General features: G+C 31.0%; 2 protein-coding genes across 6 annotated transcripts in view; one reads left to right on the top strand and one right to left on the bottom strand.

Moving 5' to 3' along the window:
- shep (RNA binding motif single stranded interacting protein alan shepard) overlaps positions 1-8,885 on the top strand; it is a 108,156-nt gene extending 99,271 nt beyond the window's left edge. For 2 of the 5 annotated variants that reach the window (XM_077436915.1, XM_077436913.1), the window contains exons 4-12: positions 2,168-2,379; positions 2,505-2,563; positions 2,766-2,857; positions 4,805-4,999; positions 5,127-5,261; positions 5,350-5,517; positions 5,596-5,718; positions 5,824-5,972; positions 6,234-8,885. In XM_077436915.1, the coding sequence (XP_077293041.1) occupies positions 2,168-2,379; positions 2,505-2,563; positions 2,766-2,857; positions 4,805-4,999; positions 5,127-5,261; positions 5,350-5,517; positions 5,596-5,718; positions 5,824-5,952 (1,113 nt within the window). In that variant the 3' untranslated portion in view covers positions 5,953-5,972; positions 6,234-8,885. Of the gene's footprint in view, positions 1-2,167; positions 2,380-2,504; positions 2,564-2,765; positions 2,891-4,804; positions 5,000-5,126; positions 5,262-5,349; positions 5,518-5,595; positions 5,719-5,823; positions 5,973-6,233 lie in introns of all 5 variants that reach the window. The other 3 variants (XM_077436914.1, XM_077436911.1, XR_013260940.1) reach the window with 2 other exon arrangements.
- A 1,346-nt stretch (positions 8,886-10,231) lies between these two features.
- LOC143916043 (ribosome biogenesis protein WDR12 homolog) lies at positions 10,232-12,654 on the bottom strand. Its single transcript, XM_077436917.1, has 8 exons — positions 12,496-12,654; positions 12,120-12,416; positions 11,908-12,048; positions 11,650-11,825; positions 11,507-11,568; positions 11,189-11,438; positions 10,977-11,106; positions 10,232-10,893 (listed from the first exon to the last, which is right to left on the bottom strand). The coding sequence occupies exons 1-8, from the start codon at positions 12,564-12,566 to the stop codon at positions 10,755-10,757; spliced, it is 1,266 nt and encodes a 421-aa protein (XP_077293043.1). The 5' UTR covers positions 12,567-12,654; the 3' UTR covers positions 10,232-10,754.
- Positions 12,655-13,197: the final 543 nt, after the last annotated feature.

Genomic DNA, 13,197 nt, shown 5'->3' with positions numbered 1-13,197 from the left:
AAGGTGGAAAATATCACATTCAGTCTCGGCAGCAACGATTTCATTAAGAAGTCGAATAGCTCTTGGAATAGGAGCCATTCGAAAAAGAACTGTGCGGGCAGGTGGTACAGCCAGCAAATGATGATGTCTACCACGCACATAGTGATTAGGGACATAAAGTCCCAACTGCTCCAGCAACAACGGGCATGACGTATTACCACGTAATATTCATTCGCGTCGTCCCAAAATGACCCTCTGGAGTGTTTTCGGTACAATTGTATCCTTGCTTGACGGTGATCGATAACCGTGTATCCCATATTTGAAGAAATGTAGGAGAACTTGTCAACGTTCCTCGTGCCACGTTCCTTGCTGTGTGTTTTCACCCTAATTGGCATCAGCTGTCTTAGAAAAATGACCTGTGGCCGCCCAAATTTTTCTTCTGTATGATCTAAATTAAAGCTTGCTTAATTCACTTTTTGAAGGGGGGGATTTATTTTAGAAATTTTAACACAAAATATTCCACAATCGATATCATCATATATGTATATAATAGCGCAATTCTGTGTGTCTGCGATAACGCTTGCCGTACTATGTACAATAGCCGTTTCGATTCGATATATGTACTTCAAACATTGCCAGAAAAATGTACGAATATAATAACAAATCAATAAAAAACTCCTCTAGGGCAATAGTCTCAGAGCATTTTATTTAATGAATTAAATATTTTTTTCATATTAAACAATTAAATATAAATATTAAAATAAATATATTTAAAAGGTATTTGAAAAAAAATATGATCGAACACAGGACCGACACATTTCTTTTAATTTTTTTTTATTTAATAACTTAATATTCCATAGCCCATGCGATGATATTTCATCGGGCACAATACTAGTGTTAAATATAAAATGAATAAAATCACGCAAAAAAAGTATGCGCCGCAGGCAATATTTATTTTTTTATATTCTAACTAAGGGTGTTTTTTGTAGAGGTTAGCAACTCTTTTTCCAACGACAGTTAATTTAACAGTTGATTTGTGCTCAGTTTGGTTTGCCATTTTGCCATGAATAGACTAACACCAGAACAACTCTTGCAAATTGTGCAAATTTGTTTCAAAAGTCGTGGTACCGCGCGCTACGTCCATTTTACGGTCGTGAATTGGCCTCCAAGTTCGTGTGATTTAACACCTTAGGATTATTTTCTGTGGCGATATGTGAAGTTGATAGTCTACGCTGATAAGCCAGAGACGATGGATGACTTGGAAACCTTCGCCACGTTATTGCCGATATACAGCCCCAACTGATCGAAAAATTGGACTTCCAGATTGCACTTTATGCGAACCAGTCCATATGCCCCATATCATATTTATACACTAAGTGCATTACATTATCTTCCAAAAATGCTTATACCATGGTCATTAACACCGTTTTTATGTTTTTTATTTCATTTTAATATTCTATAACCCTTTATATCTATTTAAATATGAATTATGAATACAAATAAAGCAAAAAATTAATAATTTCTATTTATATACACATGTACATATTTTTGTCATGATTTTCCATAATATGGACCTTGGAATTTGTCCCCCCCCCCCCCCTCCTTCTCGTCAGTCTTGGTCATGCAAGTAACATTGTTCTGCATATAAATACATATATTCGTATTATCGAGTGAAACGAAAGTAGTATAGTATTTTAAAGCTTCCACACGAAAACTCTAGCCAGTTTTAGGAAAATCTTCGATTTAAAGCGGTTCATTAATATTTGGAATGATTGAAAATATTAGAAAGTTAAAATAAGTAGTCAGATTTCAGAAGACATTTACTGTGCAAGTTTTATACGTTTAATTAAAATTAATGAATGCCTCTTATAAACGTGTAAATGGTGGCATAATGAGGTTTACATCTAGACAGGTTTTTAATCATTTTTGAATTTGATCGATTAGTTTTTCCCCTTAATTCGATTTACATAATCATATAGTACTGTGTGTTGTGTGTTATTATCGGTATATGAATTGAAGACTGAGTGCATTTTCCACTTGAAAATATTGTATTTACATAATGACATTGAAAGATAATTTGGACTTGGTTCGTTTTTACGCTTGGCAGCATGCTGTTTTCAATTGGCTTTTTTATGTGTCTATGTGTAATATTACAGCTGAAATTTATTTATGGTAATATTGTTTACAGTATGCATCGAGTGGTCGTGTACCAACGGCTGCATCTCCTAGTAACACTACTTCATCGTCATCATCTGCAACCGGCTCTCAATCTGGTACGATGAGTACATCCCTTAGCAACAATGCGAACGTACCCCTCGAACAACTCTCGCGGACTAATTTATATATCAGAGGATTGGCTCCCACGACCACCGACAAAGATCTTGTTAATATGTGTCACCAGTAAGTTGAATTTAAATACAACGTTTGAATTTAATTGAAAAATATATATTATATAGACGAGCACTTCTACTAGTGTAAAATTACTGCCTTCAGTGGTGTTTATGCAATTTCTTTTAATATTTCAGATTTGGCACTATCATTTCAACCAAAGCTATATTGGATAAAAATACTAATAAATGCAAAGGTGACTATACTCTTTTCACATTGTTAATATAATACATACATACTATTGTTTCTAATTGAATCAAAGTAAATGTTTAGAATCCGAGCGGATTTGTTCATAGAAGTTGTAATTTTTATTCAATGAGGTTTACTAACATATATTATATGTACATACATACATGTATGCGTATAGTTTTTTGATACATGTCTTCCGTTTATTTTAGGATATGGTTTCGTAGATTTTGAAAGTGTTAACTCAGCGGAGGCTGCAGTCAAGGGTCTGCAAGCCAAAGGGATCCAAGCTCAGATGGCTAAAGTGGGTATCTGCTTGCTGCATAGACCCAACAGTGTACGTTGTGCATGCAAGTAATATTTACTAAAACACCATCCTCATGTTCCATAAAATACACACTTTAAATTACTGTGCTCTAACTTTTTTTTAGTCCTATATTAAAGTATAAAAATCTGCTAAAACTAGTTTTGTTCTACATAGTTAAACCGGCTTATTGTTAGTTAGGTTGGGCTTTTTCTAACAATTTCTGGTATTATAGTTATAATTATGTATTTCATTTCTTGCATACAGTTCCCAACTTTAACTAATCCATCTAAGTTTTGCTGGTAAAAATTAGTTTTTATGGATTTTGGGTTTTTCTAAAAAAAAATACATGTACACAAACAAATTTCATATATACATTATCATTAACAGACATTCACCCATCTGCATAAGCACACACATACACATTACATAGAGATGTGTACATATGTATGTGTGTGTGTATGGATTTTAGAAATCCTAATACTAGTTCTCTATTATTACTCATCATTTTCCTATTTATTTTAATTTTAAAACTAGTAAATTTACAATTAATATATTTCATACAAGCTGGTTTTTTCATTGTTAAAAAGAGTAGGAATTTTCATTATTTTATTCGTCAAAAATAGAAGCGTTTTTTATAACTAAGTACTTAGTGGTTCCGTAAAAGTGGTTAGTTACTATTTTTTTCTAAATAAAATTATAAATATAAATTGCATTAAATTAAGAATCAAAACTTACCAATTTAATAAGTTTTATCACATACATAGATCTTTTACACTCATTTTCATATATTGTATATATATATATTGATGAATTCAAATGCTTCGAAATCAAATGATACATTTAGAGCTAAAATAACGATGAACTAAAATAATACTACAACATTTATCGCTAATTTGCATTTTCAAGCTTTGCTTTGCCATAAAAGCTTAAAATTACATAGCTATTTGTGACTTGCTAAGCTTGTTGAAAAATGCTTTTGAAATTGTGCGTGTATTTAAAACATACATGAATATGCAAACATATAAATAAATTCTGAGTGGGCACATAATTACTGTTGTGTGCATGTGTATGTGTGGAAAGTGTATGTATGTATACATGACGTGTGTGTATGTGAGTCAAATTTTCATATGAATATTTGTATATATGTATATAAATACGCTACTTTCTGTTAACATTTCTCTTTAGATCCTATCTTAAAAAAACTAATCATATATATTTCCCCGTAATATTTGAAGTATACATATTTAACTTTCACTTATCCTCCCCACCCCAGGCCCCCCTTATCGTGTTTTTGTAAAATTTTGGCTTCTGTATTTTAAACATATAATAACTTGTCTATAACTGAATTAAAAATATATTGTATTGTAAATGAAAGAAAATGATATATTTAATGTGTTTAGGTAACTTATTCAGTACATAATATATATAATATGTACATTTATTTTGTACTTATAATATTAAAAAAAAGGTATTTAGATTGCATTTTTTGAATATTTATGTATGATTGACCTTTCATATAGTAAAATGTTTTTTGTTTATTATTAATGAAATAATTGCAATATTTAATTTTAGTTGTATGATATAAATACAGTGTTTTATTCGGTTATTGTATACTTGGGTAACTAATTACAATATGTTAGATTAGCAATATAAAATTTTAAAATATTTTAAAGAACTGTATGAACAAGATTAGATTTTTTTTATGAATTTATGGTTTCACTCTATCTATTACATATGTTTTACACTGTAAAATGTGTGTAATATAATTGATTTTTTTGTACAAATATCCATAATTAAGACTGTTGAAAAATTGGTAAATTCGGAAAATGTAAACGTAACTTTTCTCATTAGGACAATTATTTCAAAGGATGCATTTTTTACCGTAGTATTACAATGTGAAAATAGTCAATCGTTCTGTATTTATTATTTTATTTGTGGATGCAGCAACAAGAGCAAGATCCAACAAATTTGTACATGGCCAATCTACCACCACATTTTAAGGAAAATGATGTAGATCAACTTTTGGCTCGCTTTGGTCAGGTCATTTCAACACGCATTTTACGTGATACATATGGTCACAGTAAAGGGGTTGGTTTTGCCCGCATGGAGTCACGTGACAAATGTGAAAAAATCATACAGGTAAGACAGTTTCGAAAATAACGTACATATCTTTTTGTTATGTTAAAATGTAACGCCATTGATGGAAATATATTTCCATTTATTAAAAAAAAAACTTCCAACTGAAACGTAGGCATTCAAATTTTAGGTATTTAATGGAAATCCAATAGAAGGAGCAAAGGAACCACTGCTTGTCAAGTTTGCTGATGGTGGTGGTAATAAGAAGAAACAATTCAAAGCACCAGATAGACCCTGGAGAGACAACACAGATCCAACACATCAGGTTTTTATTTAATAAATATTATAAACATGCAGAAAAAGTTTTTAATATATAGAATAATATTGATGAACATTTAATTTTTGTGTTTTAGGGAATAGGTAGTGCCGGAACTACCATGTATGGATGTGGTACGGGTGCTGATCTTAGCATGTTTCGGGGTGGAGTATATTTAGGAGGCTATCCTGTAACTCCTCATTGGGTACCAGCTCCATATCCTATGCTTCAACCTGCCCATATGCCAGCACATCAAATAGATCCAGTAAGTCTTATAATATAATACAGCTTTAATTAAAATATTGTGTTATGATTACGTACTCACAATTATTTTGATTATTAGGAGTATACTGTTCAAGTAGGCCGTGGAGATAGAACTATGGGATTAGTATTGCCTGATGCATCTCAACAGTATCCTACACAGCTTCTTCAACATATGGGAACATTGCAATTAGTTCCATCCCAGGTAGTGACTCAAACTAATTTAAGATTTTTTTCAATTTGTTTTTTATACTTCGACAGTGCTTAAAATGATAAAATTTTTGATTTTTTTTTTTTGTATATTTTTTAGTATATAACAGCGACACATCCATATGGGTATATGGGCAGTGCAGCACCTTCTCTTCTTCATGCTATTGAACCAGACCACTCTACTGCTGCTTCTCCCGACGAATCCTATCAATCGTACCCACAGAAGTAGCTTCATCACATTTTAGCTCTGTAAGATTTATTTTTCAGTTTTTTTACTAAGCAAGTGTACCAGATGAAAAGGTAATACAAAAATGCTTGCATTTATATGGTACATCTGATTAATTTTGATTTATATTTAAATAATTAAAGTGAAAGAATATATTTTTAAATCATTTTCAATATTTTATTTTACTCGGATTTCGTTATTTACTTATATTTTGGTTTCATTTAGTATTTGATTAAAATTAATCATATATGAAATTATTAAACATATATTTTTTGTGTTTTCAGATAAAGTGATGAATAGCTTTTCCTTGTTTTATCATATGGATGGAATTCAAAACAATTTTCAACTAATGGTTAAATTGCAACACTACAATATTATGTACATACATGGCACTAATTTTTCTATTTCTTATAAAAAAATTATGTTGTTCCGAAATTTCAAAAAGAGGATGTCAAATTTATTATCTTCGTGTAACATGCTTGATTTAACGTTTCCACGTAATAAGTCAAAATTAAAAGTTCCTAAGGTATTCCCATTTCTAAGATTTCACAATACTATCAACTTTATAACAGGTAATAAATCACCTGCTCTAAATAAATAAAAATACGGTCTAAAGCAGCACAATTTCACATCTATTATTATTCGCTAGCTTTTTAGTATTGGAAGATGTTTATGAGAGTGCTCATTTTTCTAAAATGCAATAATAGATACAACAACGTTTACAAGTTTGTTTGTATGTGTAGTTATACCTATAATATTATATTTTTGTGTAATATACTGAATTTTGGTGTGTATTCTTTTAAATTATTAATTTTCAATCAGTTCCCAGATGTTATCCATTATATTAAGCGTTCTTGGTGAAATACATTTTTTTTAAATAAACCTCTTTGCATGTTTTAATCTTAATTTGTCATAGAATACGTCATTGAAAATTTACGTGTTTATTTTTCCAATGAACTTTTTGTAACAAAAAAGTATTCAATTGAAGTAAAAAGCATAAATGTAAATTTATTGGTAGTAGTTTTCTACAATTGAATCTTTTCTTTTTATACATTTCACAAATTTGATTGTACATACATACATACAAAATACATATGTATGTGTAACGAATACTTCTCGCCTCATGTTCTTCAACGAAATTAGTTGTTGTATAATACACCAAATGAAAGAATGTTTCATTCAATAATAGATTTGATGAAAATGATTGATTGGAAATTAAAAATTAGAGTTTACATTTATTTACAGTTTTGAAAAAATCAGTCGACATACATATGTATGTAGTTAACTCAAACAAATTAAATAAAAGTAAGCCGAATTAATAATAACATTTTCATTATGTTTCAAATCTTTCGAAATGACATCAATATGTTCTTGATGATTGATATTCAAAACAAATCTGCTTTTTACATCGCTTATTCTATTTATGTAGTATAAGCGAACTCAGTAGTATTGGTACAATGTGATACCGCATGCCTTGTTCAAGACTGGCATTTTTGGACCTGTTTTGTGTCATTAGAAGAAAAAAAATATACATTTTGACTCTCAGTGGTGAATACATTTAGATTAGTAATAAAAAAAAAACTCCAGATGAGATACTATATAAATTGATATAAATTGGATCAATAGCCAGATAATAATATGTATTACGTGTACATGTGTATTGATATATGTGCACACAGTGAAACTTCATTTTAACGTATCTTGTTTCGAAATGTAGTCCTAACATTAGGATTATCCTTTCAGAACCTGTTTTTTTACGTAATAAAGACTGTATCCATTCAATGTGAACCTCAATCGGAAGTGAAAGAGAAATACTATTCTTGGGATTCGCTAAAACGAGGTTTCACTGTATAAAAAATATTTTTTGAGTCAAAGACTGTTTTTTCTGTAAATGTTATTGAAAATACATGAAATCTATATGTATGTATGTCCCGTGTGTCTACTATTTGTTAAATAGTGATGTTTATCAAGTGTACGTGGTGTTAACTGCAAGAAAACATAATTTTCCCTTTTCAGCCAATACATATGTGATCGGTTATTAGATGTACTAGCTCTCCAGAGTTTCAAAAGTCTTCCTTGATTTTCAGTGGTATAATTTTCATAGCCGAGTGATGCAACTCACTCATTCGTCTTCCTTTTGAATGTGAATACACAAAAATATACATACAATTACACGTTTTTGTTTAAATTTTGTCGATCTTTAGATGTGGTAGATAATCGTTTCATGTTTTTATATTGGTTTGGTATGTCTATACATTTTGAATTTGATAGTGTAAGGAATTGATAATTCCCACAACTTGGTCAACATGTGATAAATATTTTTACATCAATAATAATTAGTTTCCTATTTAAAAAATATTTTAAAATAAACACAACATAATAAATAAAATAAGAAATCTGATTCAACAATTTAACGATTGTGCAAATTGTAATGATTTTAAACTATGTTGCACGACAGTGAGAAGTGCACCGTGTTAGGAAAAGAATAATATTTTGCAATATATACATATAAAAATGTGAGGATAACACGTAAAGTTGATTCAGTCTCGATTATAATACATTCCAAAATAAAAAAAGAATATCAGTGGCTTTAAAATACTTATTTACTCAAATAATGGAAAAGCTGTATCACTATTTTACCGTCGATTTTTTGTGAAAGCGACTGAAAATACTTGACAAAAATTAATTTCAAATGAAAAGTGCTGCATTGAAAGATATTTATTAATTGCCTCAATATTGTAAATTTTTATATAGTAAATTATGTAATATAAAAAAGTAGAAGCTAAATTAGTTTGAAACGACTGAATATTTAATTTTCAATTTTATAAGCAACAATGATATAAAATGAAACTATTGGGCCAATGATCCAATTTATTTCTATGAAATGAAGCAAACAATAGGGGTGCATGTATTTTGTACCACCTAAGAATACAGTCATATTTTTTTAGACTTGTGCCTTTCCCCCAAAATAAATATCAGATGATACGATCATGTTCTGACATTGAATTTTTCACATTTATCTATGTGCAGAGCAAATAAACTTGTATTTTGAATAAAGAGAGAGAGTTATAGAGATGGGGGTCACGCAGATTGAACCTCATATCTTATACCTTTTCATCTAGGGTCAGTTCTGAAGAGATTATTTTATCATAGTAATATGATGAAAAGGATCGATATATTCTGCTATACTGGTGTTATTAATTACGCCTCTTATTGAAATAATTTATTAATTTATTTTCATGTTGATATATTTCTGAGTAGAAAATATAGTTTTAAAATACCATCTTACTGGCTATTCATAAGTTTTAGGTTTTAGATTGTACAGTTTGCTGTGAAAAGTTTTTTTACAAAACTTCACAGCCTAATATTTCACTGAATGCTTTTAAATACTAAAATAAATCCAACTTAAGTTTAAGTTGTAGGAATTAAGTAGTTAACGTTAAAAAAAAAAAAATAATACCGATTAACGACTTCCATCTATGAGTTGTTTGTAACTCGAGTGCAAGTTGAAACATTTTATCGAATGATAAGAGAATTTTAAATATAATATTTAATACTGTATGTATCTCAATGATGCAAGGTGATAAATGATCAATGTGTGGATATTAGAGATATCAACGTAGAGATAATATTGGCAACTCTCATCCAGCACCAAACTGATGGATTAGTATCATAGGATATTTTCCATAGAATGTAAGTCTCAAAAAATGTAAATCTATTTAATAAATTAAGTGATAATTGATGTTGTGTTCAGGAATGTGCCAAGTGAATGATTCCTGGACTAAAAATGGCTAGATTTACTCTAATATGATTAGAAATGTTAACAGTAGTTGATATAGTGTCTCTAGGATAGTGACTACTTTGTAGCATAAAATTTAGATAGAGTAGTAAAAAAAATGGGACAAATGTCCATTCATACGGTTAATACTTTTTTACGACATCAATGTTATTTTTTTGTAAGTAATTTTTTTAACGTGTCAAAGATATGTAACAAAAAATGGCCGTAGCTGGCACCTATGGCAGTAAAATCAAATGCTTTTTGGCATTTATATATGTAAAAAAAGAATAAGAGCCAGAGTCAACGTTACAGTACGACGGTGCTGTATTTTAAAACACGTGTCCAACTTTGTACAGTAAATAAGACAACCAACCCTGCAGACTAGTCTAGCATTAGGTTAGGTCAGGCTAGGGTATCTTAGATTAGGTAGATATTTAGTTAATAAAAGTTCTGTTGCTACAGACTGGACGAAGGAAAAAATGGTTAAAAATAAAAACAAATTTTGATGTAGATGAGGATGAATATTTTATAGGAGAATGTTGCTTTATTGTGTTGACAGATTTGGCATAACTATGATAATAAGTTATGTTGGGTGCCCAGTAGCGTGCCCATGTTTTTCACTTGAAATGCTAAAAAAAATATAATGTATCTATTTTGTTATACAATATTTGCAAGTTTCTATATTATGTGCTCTAAGCATTTTTTGTGTGATCCGCGGTTATTGACAGTTATGCTGAATTTAAGATGTAATTTAACAAATGAACTGGTAGAGAAGATATAACATTTTATTGTCATGTTCCTTTGCGTTGAACATTTGTAAAAGCAATTGATTCAAATAAAATGACAGAATTGGCAAACATGTTTCTTTTATTTCTTTCAACATTCCAATGATTCCTATACACTCTTATCTGATTACAACAATCCACCATTAGGTGCACATAAAACATGTAAACACATATTTAATGACACTCACTCATCGACCATATTTTATACTTTATTAGAAATACATTTTTACTACATATTTTATTTATTGAGATGCAGGCTTTTTCGATTTATAAATTCTCATAGCATTGTCGGCTCCTCCAGATATTAAATACTGTCCCACCCAATCACAACACAAAAGCTTATCCGTGTGTCCTGACATTTCGTATAGTGCGGCACGTGGGCTGAAATAATTCGCATGAATATTCAATAAAACATCTTGGCGAGTTAAAAATGTATTCTTATTAGATTACTGTAACATCCATACCTTCTTAAGTCCCACATTTTAAATAGCATATCGTGACCAGCCGATACAAAAAGATATTCTTCATTTGGACCCCATTTTGCAGCAGATACCCATGAAGTATGACCTCTAGCATTAACTGTAGGCGTATCAACTGAAAAAACAATACAAAACTTTGTAAATAAACAGAACAATATGAATACATTACAAAAAAGAACTATGCGAAAGTATAATACCGTTCAATCGATGGTCAAATACCCTAACAATTTTATCTGCAGATGAAGTTAGCAACAATCTATTTTGAGGATTCCAGTCAAGAGAGAAAAATGGTTTGTTAGATGCTATTGTTCTAGAAGGAGCAGCTAGATCTACATCCCAAATCTTCAAAGTGTGATCCCACGAAGAGCTGGCTAATTCGGTATCAGTGTTCATCCATTTGACTCCTGATACGGCTTCTCTGTGTCCAGACAGGGATACTTGTGAGGACTAGAATTAGAATTATTATCGATAAACCTCGATTTTAAGCAATTATATTAAAGAAATTATCAACGTACTCTAGGTTTTCCGTTGTCGACTTTAGTTTTTTTACTCGCACTTTCGTCTTCGTCAATTAATTCTGTAAAATAAAAATCAATAATAACTAACAAGTATTATGTAAATATATATAGTACATTGAAATTCTTCAATCTTCACTAACGGGCACTCCAAATTTTTATAGTAGTATCCCAACTGCCTGTAACAAATCGAGAACCATCATCAGTAACATCAATACAATCAATACTTTTATCATGACCACGGCAAGATACAATGCATTCTACAGCATTAGAGCCTATGTCCCATTCCCAAATCATAGCCGTTTGGTCGTGAGATCCACTATAAATAAAAAAAAAAAACAAAAATGTACGTTATTATATTTCTATTTAAAATAAAAATATAAATCTAATTAATAACAAACCTAATGAAGACACCAGTTGAATCATTAAGGCTAACCCAAGAAACAGCTTTCACGGGAGATGTGTGACCAGGTATTGCTAATTTATGAGCACCCTTCGTAGTCCATAAATGTAAACTATTGTCGTAACAGCCACTGACAATCCTGAAATAGTCATTTCGGTTAAATATAAATTATACGTAGTGGCAAAAAAAAAAAAATGAAAACCTACTTACCAAGACGATTTACAACTAACTGCAGCAACCCAATCATCGTGTGTGAGGCAATCATGGGGTTTTGGAGCGGGCAGCCTCTCCAAATACTCGATTTCAACGGTACTTTCAGTGGGAGCTTCGTGCGATTGCAAATGTTCCGATAGGCTAGTACGTAAAAATTCCCCAAAAACTATAAAATCAAAGTTGACCTTTTTAGTGATGTCAGGATTGTCTTTGAGTATTGCATTGACGAGAGTGTTGAGTTCGCTCGTGGAGACTGTTGCGGCAATCGCGTATGGAGTGTCGGGAATGGCATATCTGAAACGTGCAAAGAATGGTTAAATATGTCTTAAAATATGAAGTGTGTTTATTTGTACGTGAATATGAATGTACTTACTGGTTTTGTTTGGTGCGAAAGCGCACTTGAAGCTGACTAGCAACATCAGGCTCCGAAGAAGAAGCCATCATCCACACCACGTGAGTCGTCTGTCAAACAAAAGCACACCGCCTAGTTTTGACACTAATGGCCGAAATATTGCCGTTCATGTCCATGTACAAAGCTTTAAATATAAATGAATTGATAAAAATTTCGATCTAGATAAAAATCTAGGAGTATTTTTAGGGCTACTTCAGATACACCTCGCACCATTTTCATTTTTACAAATCGTCAAATTTGTACAAATCTTGGTCGTATCCTGCCATTTTGCAAAATAATTATGATAGTGTTTGTAGATCTATTATTCAGTAATAGTGTTTGAAACTGTTGGAAATGTATATGTAAAAAGTGGTAATTGGACTATTCGTCACATTACGGTGGTCACAAAGACAATTTTTGCCATGAAAATCGCGAATACACAATATTTGGCACTCAAGTTCTCGTTAGTATGATGGACTTTTCGGCTGCTAGATGTTCCGTTATAGAGATTTTAGTGACTTTGTGACCAGTAATCACCGAACAGTAAAAAGTGAGTAACTACATATGTAATAGAAAAAAATAAACCATGGATAGAAAAATACGAAAAAAACACTTTAGAATAATTTTTTCAATCTATGATCTTAGTTATAAGCAGTTTTCGGCGGACGAAGGGGCTGAAACGAG

This window comes from Arctopsyche grandis, chromosome 8 (genome assembly GCF_051622035.1).
Source record: "Arctopsyche grandis isolate Sample6627 chromosome 8, ASM5162203v2, whole genome shotgun sequence".
Lineage (NCBI taxonomy): Eukaryota > Metazoa > Arthropoda > Insecta > Trichoptera > Hydropsychidae > Arctopsyche > Arctopsyche grandis.
Note: the sequence above shows the minus strand (reverse complement) of the source record. Positions and strands in the feature narration are given on the sequence as shown.

Bases quoted from the DNA above. Each gene is read 5' to 3' on its own strand.
- LOC143916043 (XM_077436917.1), bottom strand. From the start codon at position 12,566: ATGATGGCTTCTTCTTCGGAGCCTGATGTTGCTAGTCAGCTTCAAGTG. The intron at 12,417-12,495 runs GTAAGTACATTC...TGCACGTTTCAG, and splicing joins TTTCGCACCAAACAAAACCA to ATATGCCATTCCCGACACTC. The intron at 11,826-11,907 runs GTTTGTTATTAA...TTTTATTTATAG, and splicing joins TCAACTGGTGTCTTCATTAG to TGGATCTCACGACCAAACGG.